Genomic DNA, 19157 nt, shown 5'->3' with positions numbered 1-19157 from the left:
TAGCTCTCATAATCCAGTTTTGTCACTGCCGAATATTGTTGTATTGCCTTAGCATATGAGCTTTTTCATGGAATACTCCTTGATCCAAACAATAAGTAACTTACTTCTATGAAGATATCTGGACATAATTATATAATACATCATCAAGAAACTCTATCCCTCCATTAATTTCAAAGAATAATCTAGATCCTTATTTTCCTCTGAGTATGCATATAACTTATTTTTCTTTAATTAGTGCTATTCATTTCTCACAATACTGGGAACACTTAAAAACCCATTGATTGCAAAGCTCCTGGAGTTGCTAAAGTCCATCATTTTAACATTAACAATTGGCTCCAAAAGCAATCATTAGTAATCAGCAGCAGCACTGAAATACTTCAAATCATGCTATTTCATGAACTTTCATGAGAAGTTAGAAAATTTTAGCACTATTTTGGGATATAACTCCTTTTCTGAAACTAAGAATTAATTTTAGTATAGAAAGAAATGCTATCAATATTGTAGTTAAGACTAAATGTTATTTTTTAAAAATGTCACCTTTGGCATAATCATTCACAATTTCCCTCAGTCATTCAGATTCATTATAATATAAAAACAGTAAAATTTTCATGTTATGATCTTCCTTTTATAATACTCTACTAAAAATAATTCTATTCCTTCTGTTTGTGTAAAACCTATTATTTAGAATTCACCTTTGATGATTTTTCTCCTATTCCTTCAATAGAGAACATAAAAGTTATTTTATACTAAGTTCTTCCTTTATAATAGCTTTAGTCTCTCAGAAATCAATATCAACTTTGGTAAAATGGAAGACTATTAGCTATAGAAATGTTAGACTCTTGGACTGATTTTTCTTTATGATCAGAAAAGTCACCTCTTTTCCTTATGTTTCTACTCCTTTCCTCTTCACTTTTATTTTAAATGTTCAACTTCCAGATACTAATATCACTTTTCAATGATGTTATCATCATAGTAGTTAATTCCTAAAAGAAAGCATTTCTGTGTATAATTTCAGATTTTTTAAAGTTTGTATATCATCTCTTTTATTTTTTTAATTTTTATTAGTTCTTTTTAGGTATACATGATAGTAGAATGTATTTTCACATATTACACGTACATGGGTATAACATATTTTAATTAGAATCTCATTCTTGTGGTTGTACATGATGTGGAGTTTCAGTGATGGTGTATTCATATATGAACATAGGAAAGTTATGTCCAATCATTATTGTCTTTCCTATTACCGTGCTTCTCCCTTCCTTTCATTCCCATTTGTCTAATTCAATGAACTTCTATTCCCCGCTTCATTGTGTATTAGCATCCACTTATCAAAGAAAAGATTCAACTTTTTTGGGGGGTGGGGGGCTGGAGCATAAGATTCTCTAGTTCCATCCAATTTCCAGCAAATTACGTAATTTCATTCTTCCTTATGACTGAATAATATTCTATTGTTGATATGTACCACATTCTTTATCAGTTCACCTGTTGAAGGTCACCTAGTTTGGTTCCATAGCTTTGGTGTTGTGAATTGTGCTGCTATGATATTTCTGTGACTGTGTCACTGTAGTATCCTAATTTTAAGCCCTTTAAATTTTCAACATATAGTATATTCTCATATCTTGAATATCACTCTAAGACTGCTGAACAGACATCCTTATCATACATTCAACTTCTGTCTTATCCTATATCTTCTCTGAATTCCTTTCATATCTCTTCTCATTCTACCAATTTCCTCTATACCTTTCTATTATTTAATCCTTGGCACCACCCCCACTATCAATCTGAGGCCAGTATAAGCTTTATGCATACTTCTATAAACACTTATATTTCCTGACTGGGTACCTTTTGGCTGAATGTGGCTGATCTTGGCTGACTTTTTTACACCTGTACTAGGTAGTTGAATGTTTTGGGTGGGCATAGTAGAATGTGTTTCCTTAATATTTGCATTGGCTTTCTTTCCAGAAATTAGTGTAAAATAACGTGTATGTGATCTCCCAAATATTGAATCAGCTGCACACATTGCAATTTTTTGAGACTAGGATCTTCTTAGAAATAATTAGCATTTGGAAATGAATTTGTAGAATATTTAAGAAATTTTGCCCTTCACTTCAATTACCTTTCAAATAATTAAAAATGGTTGCAGATCCGGGAAGGCATATTTTATCTATACAGTGGTTTCCCAAACAACAAAGGGGAAGCATAGGAAGGATTGTTCTCTATGGTCACTGCTATCTAATGTATTAGCAACTTAAGGAATAATGAGTATACTCATTTAATGCTAAGGTAATCATGAACTATTTTGTGTTGGAGTGTGTTTTATTAGAAATTGATCATAATATATAATTAGCATTCAAAATAACCCTTACTGAATATATTATATTTAACATTTCTGTTGCACATCACTATGGACTTCTGTAGAGAATATAGGGAGACACTCTTTAAAATCATTATATCCTTTTTAAACAAATGTTCATCAGAAAAAATTCTCTTACTTTACATGTGCATGTGTATCATATCTAATTTTGAATGCCATACCTAAAATGAGGTATGGAATATATTGAGTAAAAAGGAAATGTGTATGAATTGTGAAATTATATAGTATGTATTTAAAATACTTTTCAAATGCTTATTTTTTCTATTTTCTTTATTTTATAAATTTAATAATTTATAACATTTAGAATTTATTTCTGTTTAATAAGTTTGAGTGACTTAATGATTTTTTGAAGGCTACATTGTTAGATAGTAGAAATGATAAAACTAGAGAATGGATTTCCTGACCCTTTACATTTTATGTTGGCCTTCCTACTTTCCTTCTTTCATTCATTCAATGACTACTTTAAACACTTTCTGCATGCCAAGCATTGTAATGAATGATGGGAATGTGAAGAACCAAAAATATTATGCATGGTACCTGAACTTATTGATTTTATGCATTCCAGAATATGGAGATGGGCATATAATTGAGTGAAGACTTCTAGATAGCTAGACATAGGAAAAGAAGTTAGTTAACAAATTACTACACACACACACGCACACACGCACATGTAAAGTAAGAGAATGGTGAAATAAAGTGTGATATTTATGAGTTAGAGGACTGAAATACCAGAGAGAAAGTAGTGGATAAAAACAATTGATTTTAAAGTGTTCATTGAAGAAGTATTTAGGAATCCTGAGAGGTTGTTCATGCCCTGATAGTTTAGCAAAACATAGTGGCATCTGAGGTAATGACCCCTGTGGAGTACAAAAACAAGAAATGCCATTGACATTGCTAATAGACCAAAGAAAATGGAGGAAAAAATCTAAAGATGAAGGCATTTCAGACCACATACAGGCAGCTAATAAGTTTAAAGTGGTTTTCTGTAGAAGCAGTCCCATCTTGTGGATTTCTCTAATTCCTCTTATTCATGTGGCCAAAAGTGAAACATGAACCCTTCTGAAGAAGTGGACCAAGAAAGTATGGTCTGTGTTTTTATTCAGAGGCCTTGTCTAGACTGTTTGAAATAGATGCTTTGTGTACCTATGAGCAAGCACAATTCCCTAATGCAAAGAAGAAGCAAGAGTTCCAATGAAACTGATTTTATGGCTTCAATCCAGAGAAAGGCATAAAATCAAATACAAGAAATAGTCTAATTACCTTAAAAATCCCTTTGCAAAGAACTGTGACACTAAGTGTGACCTAGGTCCTTCAGCAGATCATGACATAGAACAGATATGCTACTTAAAGAGGTGGAAACAGTGGATCATCCTGGAACTGGGAGAAGATAACTTCAAACATGAAAGGGTAACAGTTTCATGAAGTGTGGAAAGCATATTTTCACCCCAGGGTAACTTACTTGAAAATCTCCTAGGATCTTAGTACATTGAAAGCATCCAGAATATTCTGAAAGATGTTAGTAGAGTGTCACTTCTTCAAAAGTACTGTTCAACATGAGACCTTAAAGTACATGGGTATACTGGCCTGTATGGCTAAGTATGAGGGCAAGCTGTGTGAGTGACTGAAAGACATCAGAAAAACCAATAGAAAACCTACTACAGGTTGTGGAATATGTTGTTGCCAAAAATCATGATGCCAACTGTAGCATTCAGGTTTGGTGGCTTAATTATAGTGGCCTACAAAGATGGATCAAATGTCCATTCACATTTCATAGGTGCACAGATCTGTTCTCAGTACTGGTACAGGTGGCTTCTTTGACTAAAAGAGTAACACAGAAATGGAAAGAACCAGAATGTTCAGAAAACAAATTAAATGGCAGCAGGTTATTTAGGAACATTCAAGACATTTTTACAGTTTGGAAAGATGTATTACTCTTTACTGTTATCTAAAAGTGTAGGTGCCACCACAGTTGACAGCTACCATAACACAAACAGAAGCATTTGTTAAAATTAGTTGCTACCCAAAAGCCAGAAAAGTCTAGATTTAAAGAGATATCAATATATAAAATACAACTATGATATCTCTTATAATTATTTACCTGAAAAGCGGGCAAGCAGTACTCTTGGTCATGTTGGTGATTCTTGGATGTCCTTGTAGACCTTTTTTGTGTCCTGGAAAGCATGCCTAGTCTTTGAATTGAGATTGGAAGGCACTGAAGCTTTGTATGCCAAGCTTAGCATATCCATGATTAGAGAGGAGAGAAGGGGTCACGCCACCTCTAAGGTGTATATAGAGGAATAATGCACAATACCCAATCACCACTGCCGATAAAGTTTCCTAAAACTTGCTTTCTATATTGGAATTGTCTGTATATTTCATTTGGGAAAAAGCTTAAATTTGACATTTTAAAAAAGAAATGTGATTAGTTTGCCTTGAATAAACATTGTCAGAGAAAATGAACACATTCACCTGTTCATTTGAAAGAACCCTTGGCATACCAAATAATCCCACAAGCTAGGCAGATCCAAGTTGGCAAATCATCATTATAGGCATGTTAGTAGCTATTTCTGGTGTGAATGAACAGATATGTAAAAAGAGAAATTTTATCATCTTTGGAATTTTTCAACCACTGGGTAATTAATAAAATTTGTTAATTTTCTTTTTCATTTAATATGTAATAAAAATATTTCTTGTCATTTGGTTTAGGAAACTTAACAAATGTGCATTATAGCCTTGGAGAGAGTTTCCCATTTATGGAGTTGTATGTGAATATTTAAGTTAAAGTGGATGCCTTAAAATAGTAGGCTGCCACAATCCCTTTTAAATATTTTACATTAGCTGTTATTTTAAAGAATTAAAACAGGAAATATGAGAAAAGTTTTAAATAGGAATTATGTACTGGTTACTATGCTCATTTGCATGAAGGAATTAAGAAGATGTATTAAAGAGAAAGGGTACATTAGCAAGCTTGAAAATGAAAACCAATGACATGGTATTGTTTACCACCAAATGAGGAAAGGAATTCTAGAATGGATACAAGCATGAAATTATAGCCAGTGTTTTTTTTTTTTTTTAAAGCAGTGTAACAAAGGGAAAATAAAAGTGGATAAAGAAAGAAAAACAATAAATGGTAGAGTTCAAAATGTTTCAAAGTTAATGGGTATGGGCAAGTGATTTTTTTGATCTTTAAGTAGACTCCACTAGAACAATGAAGGAAATACATATTATGTAAGATATTCTTTATAAATATTTTTCAGCTTTCTTAATCATAAATAATATGTTGTCTTCTTTATAGTATGTGATTACTCTTGTTATAATATCTAATAATGTCCTGAAAATAATAGATCTGACCTGTATACTGATTTATAGTTTTAAAGTTATTTCACATTATTTATCTTTAGTTTCATCCTATAGTTTTTAAACATAAACCTTCAATTATAACCTAGAATTTTCGTTAAGGATCTTAGTTTTACAAATAAGAGAATTAAACCAAGAATGAATCAGTTATATTTTTAGTAAATTGTTAAAGGCTGGATATGAATTCAGACCTTTGACTTCAAATACAGTGATGGAAAAAAAGATCAAAGAGGTTGGAATTTCTTCTACAATGTTTATATCTCCCTTAACGACAGGCATTGACTTGATTTTTCAAAGTATATTACTCCTGGAAAATACAGCTCTTAGGGATGTGCTCTTATTTTTGAAGGACCAGGATTTTATGTCAGATAATCAATAAACTGTGGAAATTTTTAATCAGAGCCTTCCATTTATCAGAACCATGTAAATTATGACTTTAATTATGTTCTTTGGGGAAAATTATCTCACCTAATTTCATTTAAATCACAGTAGGAGACTCAAAATTTTATTTCTTTCATTAATGTTGATGTTTACTGGATCCCGGAAGTAAAAAATATTTATCCATATTTAGAGTTTAATATTTGGGTATTCACATCTGATTTTAGGTAAATAAAGTAGTTAAGAGTTTTCTCAATAAGTAAATAAAACATTGAACAGAATATGTAACAGATATTTTATCTCCTTTGTAGTAATGTATGTAAAGTCAAATCTGGAAACCTGTAGATCTTGTTCATGACACAAGATATAAATGAAAAAAAAAAGTCACAGATTTAATTTAGTTATAAGTTACCCCCAGACTATGAAATAAAAAACGGTGTTCCCCCTTTCTACAAAATATAGTGTACATCTAAAGAAGATGATTTTATGGTATATCTATCCTATTTTCCATTCCACAAATCCAATGTTTTTTTTTTTTTGATACCCTTGAGAAGATTCCCATATTTAAAGTAGAAAACAACAGGTAGACTTCTCTGTATAGATTTGTGTTTTCTAAATGCATGTGTTCCATTCTATAATTGCAACTTCTTTGGATGTTACTACTGATTCACATAGAATGGGATGAATAATGTTAGAAAATTGCAAAACAATCCAATATCAATATTAAGTATTTGGGAAAAACTGGTACATATTGAAGAGGATCCTATCATAGCTTTACTGGAAGCTTAATGAAATATATGTGACATTCCTTTCTACTTTTATTATTCTCATCAATTATTGAAAGTTCTTTACTCAAATTAATGAAGGTCATATACTAGCAAAAATAGTCAACTGTGAAATAGAAAAAATAATTTATTTATCTCATTTAATGCATCAAAATCAAATCTGAAATGTCAGTAACAAATTTTATTGGAAATATGAAGAGTTGTCTTTCTGAACTCTTAACATGTTTATAGGTTCTCAAAGGTATTGAAGTGAATCACTTTTGGTACACTGTGACGTTTGTAACTTCAGAGAAGTTCCAGTATTTTATGAAAAGTTAGCATATGAGAAACACTTGGAAAACTTCATGACTTCAATGCTATGTATAATTGTTAGTGACAGTTTAACACTTGGATACGAATCTATATGACTTTATAAAATTTCAACAAGACCCTCTCTATTACAATTTAAGTGGCATCATTTGCTGTTAGCTATCCAGGCAGGCATAATTCCCATTATATCACTACTGGACTGCATTTCAAATTCTAAACATCTCCTAATTATAAATTATCTGACCTAGATATTTTGGAGTAACAGAAAAATAAATATTTTGCAAAAAAATATTTTAAAAACAAAAAAGAAAGACGTATGTCTAAGTTTGCACTCTTGAAGGTCTTGTGAGGAGGTGTCAACAACAAGAACAAAAAAAGTATTTGTTGGTTGTTCAATTTTAATGTAATTTTCTAAAACTACCCTCAGGAAGTCAATCCAAATTTACTTATGATATCAGAAGAGCTAAATGTTAATTTCTTTGAAATTTCCTTTGTATTGCAGAGATTGCCCATCATTTAGAATTTAGTACTTAGGATTTTCTAAACTACTGTGATTCTTTTTAACACATACTAATTATATATAAATAGTATCTCATATTTCTGCATTTGATATATTTAAATATCTTATGCATAGATAAAGCAGACACTATTAACTACATTTTAGAAAAAAATACTTAAGACTTCAGATTTGAACAAAATCGGTCTCACAAAAGACCTAGATATATTTGTTTCACCACAGTGAAAAAAGTGTGGTGTATGTCAGGAAATCTCCATTTTCCCTAATCTTTTTAGGGCCAACAATACTTAATAAGAATAAAAATATCACTACAGATCAGGAGGCTTCTATTTTAAAGATAAGTTGGTGTGAACTTTGGAAACCAATCATGTGATTTGGAAGCTAAAAAAATTTAGCACTTTAAAATCAGGAAGTATATTGTCCATGTATTCCTTAAAAGTACTGGAGATATATTTCACCTGAACGTGAAATAAGTAAAAATAAAGAATTAAGAAAAGTGAAGTTATAATATAAAACAATTCTCAAAAAGCAATTAAACTAGTGAAACATCTTGTTAAAATAACATTTATATCATTATAAATTATAAAGTTAAACATAATTTTGATAAGTTCTTGAAATATAAAGTATGTATTCATATACTATTAATTAATTTTAATGTTAATCATAATTATTCATATCTGTGATACTAGATTATATCAATAAAAGCAAGGGAATGTTAGGAAGCAAAGGGTAGAAGGAGATGAATGCTCGCATTTTGAAAATTGGCCTTAATAGCTGATGTCTTTCTGACATCTACAAATAAAATATATAATCCTTCATTTTCTATTGCTTTCATTTTAATATTCTAAATCCCTTTGAAAAATTGAAATATATACCCAAATGCACACCTTACTTTGCCAATCAGCAAATTTAAAGCAAGCTCATTTGTATGAGATAGACACTATCAAAACATCAGGAATGTAGAACACTACTTTTTTGAGGTTGAATCTTGATAGTTAAAAACAATTGCTAAGAGTGAACATTTGAACATATCACATAATATGTCATATTTTAGGCAGAAGTGATAATTGAAGAGCTGTATATTTGGTTCTCTGGATCCATAGCAATCATACAAATATGATTTTCATATAATTTCTTTTGGACTCTGACAAAAAAGTATATTTATAGATCTGGTTCCTAAAAAAAATTTTCTTGCACCCAAAACTTCCCAAGACCAAAAGGGAATGTCATTTCTAACAGGTTCCCTCACTATTTAGTAATCCAAAGATAGTTCTTTGACCATTATGTAGCCAAACTAGAGTAACATTTTCTAAAGAGCAGGCCACATGTAGCCATTATTGAAACTCTGTGGTTATTTCTGATAGCTGTTTCACAAGGTTGTGGAAATATAGTATGGGTGGTTCAGTTTGTGTACACATGTTCATGTGAAGAACACATGTAAATGGGAGTGTCTAATCAAGTGTTTCATTTAAATACCTTACCCAATTAAAAATCTTACAGCTCATGTTTAAATTATAAGCTCTCAGAAAGGGATATACATAATTTCCAGGGAGTAAGGATAAATGAAAGGAACCTCATTCTCTATTTCTTTTATTCTATACCCAATACTGTCCAATGAGTAAAGTAGCATGGGTTCTCCTCTTGAAAGATTATGCTCTAGAAAAGACATGAGATAGATCTATCAAAAAGGCAATATCTTAACACATCCTAATTGTAGTACTTTTGTATATAATAATATTAAAATATCAATATTTTCATGGCTGAACTTTATTCCTTTTGTGCTGTCTGTGCATCTGCCATGAACAATATTTAAAGGATTGAAAGTACTTGATGGTAATTTTGCATCCCTCTTACATTACTTTGGCTAAATGATGTTGGTATTGAACCTATTCCATGTTTATAATGTATTAGAAAAGTACTCTTCATTTCTCCCCCCAAACTCCTACTTTAATTTCAGAATGACAAAAAGATGCTTACAAGATTTGGGAAACAAAGTGAACATCTTGAGCATGCTATTGATCGTGTTCTTGTCATGATATCGGAAAGAAGAAGAGCGCGTAGTCTACATGGCACTGTTGAACAACCACCTCATAATATTCTTACAGCTGCTCTTGAACTGACTAACATGGTCAAGATGATACTAAGCCTTCTGGAAAGGTAATTCTTAATATCTGATCTTTAAATCAATAAGATAGTTGTATTTTTTCCTTCTTGTTTCTCCTTAGAAACTTCCATATGGACTTTATTTTATTCTCACATTTTTAAAAGGTGTTTACAGATAATTTATTGTTGCTCCGACCATCTCCCTGGAATGCACAGCATATTTCTACAATTCTCCTTAAATGAACAAATATTTGATCATCTGACTTTTAAAAAAATTTGTTCATTTTACAAAAATAATATTTATTTTAGAAAGGATCCACTTTGGGTTTCTTTTATAACTCAAACTCCAAAGGTGCATGTGAAGTAGCACTTGTTTTTCTACAGTCTTCCTAGAACGCATGTTACCCCAGAGTTCTAAATTATCACATCTGCATATTTTAACAATAGCAAAATAATTTTTCTTTGTATGATAATTAAATTAGGGATATTTTGTGAAAGAAAAATTAATACTGTCTTTGAATTCTTGTGTTACTAAGAAAAGGTGGTGGTTATCAAATTCCTAATCTTGATTTTATAACATTAATATTTTAACTTTCAAATTATTGTTTTGATGAAAGATTTTTGTCAACTCTTAGTTCTATATACAAATAAAGGATTTTATGAATATTTATTCCTAGACCTTTTACTTCTTCTAAGTGTTATATCCCAAGATAAGGGAGGATACGTAGATAGAAGCCTCTTTTTATGATCATTTAGACAAATACAAGAAGTCATGACATTTGCCCCTACTTCTTTGTTAACTGCTCTTTCTGATCCCTTATGATCTATTTTTTATTACAGTTAATTTTTGATTTAAAATCTGTTTGTTCATATAAAGAAAGAAAGAAGAAGTAATTGACCCATTTGTTCAAATAAATTTTAAAGTGCATATTAGAAGAAATTGAGCATATTCTTCAGTTCCTCTACTCCCTTTCCGTTGGAGTCTCTTACAAATATCTATCCAGTAACAAACTGAAGCAAGGAAAGCCCAGCAAGCACAATCAGAAAGCAAATTATTTGGATCCTTGGAATATGCTCAACTTAAGGAGAAAAAGAGGAAAATTATATTAGGAACACAGCGAAGATATCCACAGGATGAAGTAGTGTCAAAAAGAGGACCTCATGTTGGGTGCAGTGGCATGCCTGAAATTTCAGCAGCTTGGGAGGCTGAAGCAGGAGGATGGAAACTTCAAAGCCAACCTCAACAAAAGTGAGGCACTAAGCAACTCAGTGAGATCCTGTATTTAAACAAAATACAAAATAGGACTGGAGATGTGACTCTGGTTGAATGCCCCTGAGTTCAATCCTTGGTACCCATTCCTCCCCCAAAAAAGAGGATCTCACTAAAATGAAGTCACCATAATGAGTTACAATCTACTTAACCTAGTATTTGTTAATTCAAAATGTTAGATTTTCTCATTATATTAAAGTAGTCTTATTAAAAAATTCACATCATATTATCAGTATTAAGAATTAATCTTCCAGAGTTTCACTAAATTCTTCAATTTAAGGGTGTATTTGTTCTCAGTGGGACCATGTAGGATTAACAGGAACTTATATTTTTCTTCCTGTATTTTATAGTAAGTAGCCCATAAGGAGGTAGATTCCTGTTTTAGAATAAGATGAGCTATAAAAAAGACCTCATATGTCATATAATCACGTTTGAAATATGGAAAATCACCATAGGATCTTTCATCTCAAGGTTTTAAACTTTAGTTTAAAATATTAAATAATCATGTAGGATTTTCTTAAGAATTAGTGACCAGCAAATAAGAGATATTTCTGTTGAGTAACATTTTTACTAAGCTAATTTGAGCATTCTAAATTATGATCTTTGAACATCAAAAATGTGATGAAACAATTTTTGTATATCATATACTGCACATGGTTGTTGTAGATCACCTCAGTACTTTTTAATTTCTTTGCTTTAATCACTTCTGATTTTACAAAGACCTTCCAGAAATGTCCTTATGTTTTGCAAGTTGCATCAGGGAATCATCTGATTATTTATGAAAAGATAGCATCAAGGATTTCGAGAATAGTTATGGCTCAACCAAATTGAATTTCTTACACAATAATTATATTTTCCCTTACCACATATCTAGTTAGAGTGTCAACTAGAGCAATTGCTCCTTCTTTCCTCTTTGAAATTGAATCATTATGTTCCTGGGGAAAGTGATTTATTCTAAAATCAGCCTCAGCTCTTTGTAGAAAAATTAAACAGGAAAGATACTGTTAAATGTAAAATTTTCATCATTAATTATAATACTGAATTATTCTCAAATTGTGGTGAAAGCAATTATTTCACCTGATTTATCCTTGTTTAATAAAACTACTATTTCAAGCACAAAATTATTTCAGATTTACTTAATAAGAGGATATAAGTCTCATGAGTCATTTTGGTAAAAGAGACAATAGCAATTTTGAGAATTGAATTTGATTCAAGAATTTAATTCAAGATATCATGAATAAAATGGAGAACAGCCTGTTATTTGACCTCTTCCCTTAATGAGTTTCCTCTTCTTTTTCTGTAAAATGTTCAGACTTACAGTGAATTAATTGAACTTTTTCAACTGACCTTTGGTATGCAAAAAATTTATTTTACAAGTACTATAAGCTTATATTCATATAAAACTTCCTTTTAGTGCTTCTTTATTAGTAACAGAAGATATATTTTCAGATTTACTGTAGAAGTTATGGACTTTTGAAAGATTTTATTCATGGTACTAAATGAAATCTTAAGAATTTGTTGACATGATTTTTTTCTCATTACATTGTTTTCATTAGCCATTAAAATTGTAAGTGGCTTATGGATTTGAAGCAAAGAGAATTTATGAATTCATTTGGTATAATGTGATTCAAGACCACGTCACATATATGCATAAGATTTTGCTGGTAAGGGCTCTTAAGGAAACATAAATTGAGCATGTTTTATGTTCAAAAGTAAGAGATAGAATAGATTAAAGGGACGGGCTTTTTTTTTTTTTTTTTTTTTTGGTACCAGTGGTTGAACCCAGGGGTGCTTAATCATTGAGCAACATCCCATATATATATTTGCTGTTGTTGTTGTTGTTATTGTTTGATTGTTGAGACAGGGACTCACTAAGTTGCTTAGAGGTTCGCCAAACTTCTGAGGCTGGCATTGAACTTGTGATCCTCCTGCCCCAGATTTGTAGCTGCTGGGATTACAGGTGTGCACCACTATGCCTAGCTAGGCTCCATTTTATAAAAAAAAGAAGGTCAATGTTTTCTTTCTTATTAAATCACAAGTTTTTGATATAGAAATAGATGAAAAGAACAAATGGCCCAACAAATGTTCCCCAAAGTTTTCTTTCCCTGGACAGAGTTGTAGAAGATTGTACTGTGTATCCTGGCAACTATTTTTGCCGTGTAAGTTTATATGCTTAATTATTAGAGGTAATTTCAGTCATTGCCCATGCTATATGCTATGGAAACAACCTCAAGCAAAGGGAACTTTAATGCAAACACCAGGGCTTTAATGTCTTAGCAATTAGGAGGGTAGCTTACAAATTTCTTTTTCTTGCTGATTCTTAAAAATAAAGTTTCACATACCTTCTGAGGGTCAATATGGATTCAGCACTGTAGTATTTATTTATTTTACAAGTGACATTCTGAAAATTGTTCTCCGTTTCTGAAATATTCTTAATATGCATATGAAATCAGTGATCTTATTTCAATAAAAGGTATATGTCTTATAATTGTATTCAAATTTCCACTTGTAATTACTGGCCCCCCATACCAAATAAGATTAAAGATTATATTAGATACAAATAATAAAATTCAAACTTTTCATTTAGCTATAGTGTCTCAAATAAAATATTTTCCTTTTGTAGAAAAAAATAAATATAAGCAAATATTTATTTTTCAATGGTGTATTTAGGTTATATTTGACTCTCTTTTCCTGTCTTCTTTGTTACTTTTTATGTACACTAAGGAAGTTAAGAAAAGGAAACAATATAAAATAAACCTACTCTGCTATATACATTTTTACAGTAATTTGCAAACAGAAATAATTATATTTTGCTCTTACCATCTTGCCACTTAACTGAAGTGATAGAAATATTGCACACTAAAACTTCTGCATAATATTTGTTACTTTTTGATATATAGATTTTAACTGACTCCTGGACTTTTTGATATAAAACTCTACATATTGTGGATTATTATTTTCAATTTCTTAAGGTTTAAAGGTACAGTATACAATAAAACTCAGATTGATGGACTCTCTTTTTCATCCTTTCCTGGCAGGCCTCCGTTTGATTGCATGTCAGAATTTTCCAGTCTGAAAAGTCATCTCATTAAACATATCACATTACTGAAACATTTTTCTGAACAGGTAAGACATAGTTTTGTTGTGCTGTTCCCCATAAATCTTCATATACATTTGTTCATCAAGTCTACCAACTTTATCTTTAATAATTCCTATACAATCTGTCCCTTCTTTTATCATTTTTAGTGCCAACATTGAAATTCCACTCTATACTTTGCTAAAAAATACATGGAATGTTGGTATAGCTACTAAATGGAGTTGTCACCTCAAATCTCTTTCCTATTCAATTTGAATTTACTGCTATTGCTGTATTTTTCTAAAATAACTATTAAGCTGATCAGAACTTTCAAATGATTGCTATTATATAGGGAAAATTGTCTGATCTTGGAAAAACTGGCATTCAGCATCCTTCTTGTTTCATAATAGTCTATTATTTTACCATATTTTATATGACCCTTGTACTACCATGAAGTTGTTTTATTCATTTGTCCTTAAATGTTTCATAGATTAGTCTCCATAATTTTGTCATATTATTTGTTCTACCTAAAATTTGCTACCATGATTGCTCTCCTTATCATAACACAATATATCTTTAAGGACTAATTAAGGACTCACTCATCCATTTGTCTATTTATACTTAATTTCATCCATTCATTTATCTGTACATACACACATTCATACAACAAGGTGACTTATTTTGCAGTTCTTATTACACTGAATTTGGAATATGCTAATTTCTACCATTGATTTAATTCCATAAACATTTGAGGGTTGGCACTATATAAATCCATGTACTAGGCTTCAGAAAGGAAAGAAAAATGAGTAAGACAAAATTATTTCCTTCAAATATTAGCATAATACTGAGATATGTAAACATATAATGTTTAATTTTAATGTATATATCATATCTTAACAAAAAGTTTTTAATTCTCTTGAGGCTAGATCTTATCTGCTATTATTTTCTATTAAGATTATTCAGGATATTTGTACATAGTAAGTGGTCTGATAAATATTTAGAGGTGAGCTGGGTATAGTAGTGCATGCCTGTATTCCCAGCTAATTGGGTGGCTGAGGTAAAAAGATCTCTCTAGCCCAGGAGTTTGCAGCCAGCCTGATAAACATATGAAGTCTTATTTTTCAAAATTTAATATATTTGATAGTGATTAAACATACCAGAAATTCTTGAAATAGTATTCATTATCACAGGTTTTGTGTTCATGTGTTGCATTTGTTTTCCTGAAATTAGTTTGAAGTTTAATAATAGCTCATGTCTGTGTGGTAGTAAATAGCTTGGTAGGCACAGTTATACAGGCTAGATATAATAAATTTTTTAATCTTCAAATCCTCATTTCAGGCTTGTTAACTGAATGGAATTTCTTCTGCAGGTGAGGGCAAGTGTGTGAAAAGACAAGAATATTGGTAACTGAAGTCCAAATATTTTCTGTATTAATATGTAGATGAGGCTTTTCATTCTAAAGGTCCACACCTAGCTCAGTCTATACCATTTCTTGCCTTACTGTGGAGAAAGGGTCATGGAATAATTTATGTCTCATGAATATCCTAAAAATTAGTCTGCTATTTACAGCAAAGACACTCCAGATTCTTATTAGACTAATCATCTTACAAAGTAAAATATGAAAATTTAGAAAACATAAGCACTTCTATTTAAGAACACAAAAAGATATTAAGGCAAGGTGGAGTTTATACTTAAAATATCCCATAGAGAAAGAAAGCTAAGCATAATGAATCTCACTTTTGCACTGATTTTATCTTGTGACTATTTATTCAATTAAAATAGGCAACCAAGAAACTGAAAGACTGAGTAAAAATTTGTTGATGAGAAGCTGAAAAGCTGACCAGAGTTTTCATTAGTTTTATATAACTAAGTGAATTAAATGGGTACTCTTGGCCAACCAAGCTTTTAATTAGGAACAGTGATGGATTAAGTGCTAGGTTTAATGATAAACCAGAAGGAAACTATATCTCCCCAAAACTGAAGCTCAGCTTTTAGTGTTATTCTTGATTGAATTAATTTGATCTGCTCCCCCTACTACAACTGACAAAATCAAAAGTAAATTCTCTGTAATGGAAAATAATATCATCAAAAGCCTCAAATGATTTTTTAATTTTTCATACATAATGGCCTGCATTCAATAAAAAAAAATCAAGAAAGCATAAAGAAACTCATTATTTTAATCCTCGTGGCTTGGGAGACTGAGGCAGGAGGATGGCTAGTTCAATGCCAGCCTCAGGAAAAGCAAGGTGCTAAGCAAATCAGTGAGACCCTGTCTCTAAATAAAATACATCATAGGGCTGGGGATGTTGCTCAGTGGTGGAGTGCCTCTGAGTTCAATCCCGAGTAATGCCCCCCAAAAGAGAAACTAATAATTTAAAATAGACAAATACTTAATGAGACTGATAATGAAAAAGAGAGAGAAGTCAATAATGATAAAATAAAATAAAGAAATTAGAAGATTAGTTCAGTCTTACACACATAAAGGATCATAAGAGAATTATGTGAATAACTTTTTACTGACAAGTTTCAAAACCAAGATGAAATAAACACATTTTCTGGAAACATACAAATTACCTAAACTGAGTGAAGAAGAAAAAGAAAATAGTAATGCAACAATAACAAAGTAAAGAGATTGAATTTACAATTAAAAATCTCCCCAAAATGAAAACTCCAGGACAAGATAATTTCATTCAAAATATTTTTAAAACAATAACCAATCATTCTCAAACCCTTACAAAGAATAGAAAGGAAGGGGATACTACCTAACTCATTTTTCAGGCTAGCATTATTTTAATTCCAAAGCCAATGGAAGATGTCACAAAGAAAGAAAATTAGAGACCAATGTCATTATAAATACCAATAGAAATATACTCAAAAAATACTATTGAAAATAATAAAACAGACTATTATAAAGATAATATGTCATGATATTGTGGGATTTATCCTAGAAATATAAGGTTTATTTGCTATAAAATAATCAGTCATCAAACTATATATTCATGAAATGAAGGGAAAAATGCATGAGCATCTCAGTCAATAGAGACAGGGCATTTGAAATAAGCCAGTTCTTTTTTATGGTTAAATAAAACATTCAGACAACTAGGAATACTACGGAACTTTCTCATCATCACATATGGCATTTATAAAAAGCCCACAGTTAAGATTATGATCAATGGTAAAAGAATGAAAGTTTTCCTCTGAAGAGCAAGAATGAAATGTTGTCCACTATTACCACTCTTATTGAATATTACACTGAAAGTTCCATCTAGGGCAATTAAATAAAAAAATAGAAATTTTGAAAAATCCAAATTGGAAAGGAAAAAATAAAATTATCACTGCTTACAAATAACATTATCTTATTGGAAAGTCCAAATAATATATAAGAAAAGTTATTAGAGCTAATAAATAAGTTGATCAAAGCTATAGGGTAAAAGACCAATGCACAAAAAATCAGTTGTGTTTCCATGATACTTAAAATGAACAATCTAAAACTTTAATTAACAGTTCCATTTATAATAATACCATTTTATAACATACTTATGAGTAATTTAATCAATGTGATGAAACACATAAAACTAAAAAACATGACTCAAAGAAAGCTAAGAATATTTAAATATATGGAAAATATCCTGTGTTAATGGACAGGAAGATTTTAATATTTTTTTCTTTTTTAAAATTTTTTATTGTAAACAAGTGACATGCAACTTGTTTTTCTGTACATGAAGTAGAGGCATACCATTTGTGTAATCATACATTTACCAAGGATAATGATGTTGAATAATTGTTATTTTTTCTTCCCCCCACCCCTCCCACCCCTCTTTTCCCCTCTATAAAGTCCTTCCCTCCTCCATTCTTGCCTCCCTCCCACCCCACATTATGTATCATCATCCGCTTATCAGCGAGATCATTCATCCTTTGGTTTTTTGAGATTGGCTCATCTCACTTAGCATGATATTCCCCAATTTCATCCATTTGCCTGCAAATGCCATAATTTTATTATTCTTTATGGCTGAGTAATATTCCATTGTATGTATGTGTGTGTATATATATACATATATATATATATATATATATATATATATATATGTATATATTTGCGCACCACAGTTTCTTTATCCACTCATCAATTGAGGGGCATCTAGGTTGGTTCCACAATCTGGCTATTGTTCATAGCTGAATTGAGCAGCTATGAATATTGATGTGGCTGTGTCAATGTAGTATGCTGATTTTAAGGCCTTTGGGTATAGGCCAAGGAGTGGGATAGCTGGGTCAAATGGTGGTTCCATTACAAGCTTTCTCAGAAATCTCCACACTGCTTTCCAGAGTGGCTGCACTAATTTGCAAGCCCACCAGCAATGTATGAGTGTACTTTTTTCCCCACATCCTCGCCAACACCTATTGTTGCTTGTATTCTTGATAATTGCCATTCTAACTGGGGTGAGATGGAATCTTAGTGTAGTTTTGATTTGCATTTCTCTTATTACTAGAGATGTTGAACATTTTTCCATATATTTGTTGATTGCTTGTAGATCTTCTTCTGTGAAGTGTCTGTTCATTTCCTTAGCCCATTTGTTGATTGGATTATTTGTATTCTTGGTGTAGAGTTTTTTGAGTTCTTTATATATTTTGGAAATTAGTGCTCTATCTGAAGTATGAGTGGCAAAGATATTCTCCCACTCTGTAGGCTCTCTCTTCACATTACTGATTGTTTCCTTTGCTGAGAGAAAGCTTTTTAGTTTGAATCTATCCCAGTTGTTGATTCTTGCTTTTATTTCTTGTGCTATGGGAGTCCTGTTAAGGAAGTCTGATCCTAAGCCACCAAGGTGAAGATTTGGACCTGCTTTTTCTTCTATAAGATGCAGGGTCTCTGGTCTGATTCCAAGGTCTTGATCCATTTTGAGTTTATTTTTGTGCAGGGTGAGAGATAGGGGCTTAGTTCCATTCTGTTGCATGTGGTTTTCCAGTTTTCCCAGCACCATTTGTTGAAG

At 31.3% G+C, this 19157-nt stretch overlaps 1 protein-coding gene across 1 annotated transcript in view; it reads left to right on the top strand.

Annotated features, from left to right (window-relative positions):
• The window catches only part of LOC306651566 (uncharacterized protein), a 517337-nt gene that overhangs the window by 184944 nt on the left and 313236 nt on the right, over nt 1-19157 (top strand). Inside the window, exons 6-7 of the mRNA XM_079124236.1 lie at nt 9678-9877; nt 14132-14219. Coding sequence (XP_078980362.1) covers nt 9678-9877; nt 14132-14219 — 288 coding nt within the window. The remainder of the gene's footprint in view (nt 1-9677; nt 9878-14131; nt 14220-19157) is intronic.

The sequence above is a fragment of the Sciurus vulgaris genome (assembly GCF_902686455.1).
Source record: "Sciurus vulgaris genome assembly, chromosome: X".
In the NCBI taxonomy this organism is placed as follows: Eukaryota; Metazoa; Chordata; class Mammalia; order Rodentia; family Sciuridae; genus Sciurus; species Sciurus vulgaris.
The sequence above is the reverse complement of the archived record's forward strand: the minus strand, read 5'-3'. Positions and strand labels throughout refer to the sequence as shown.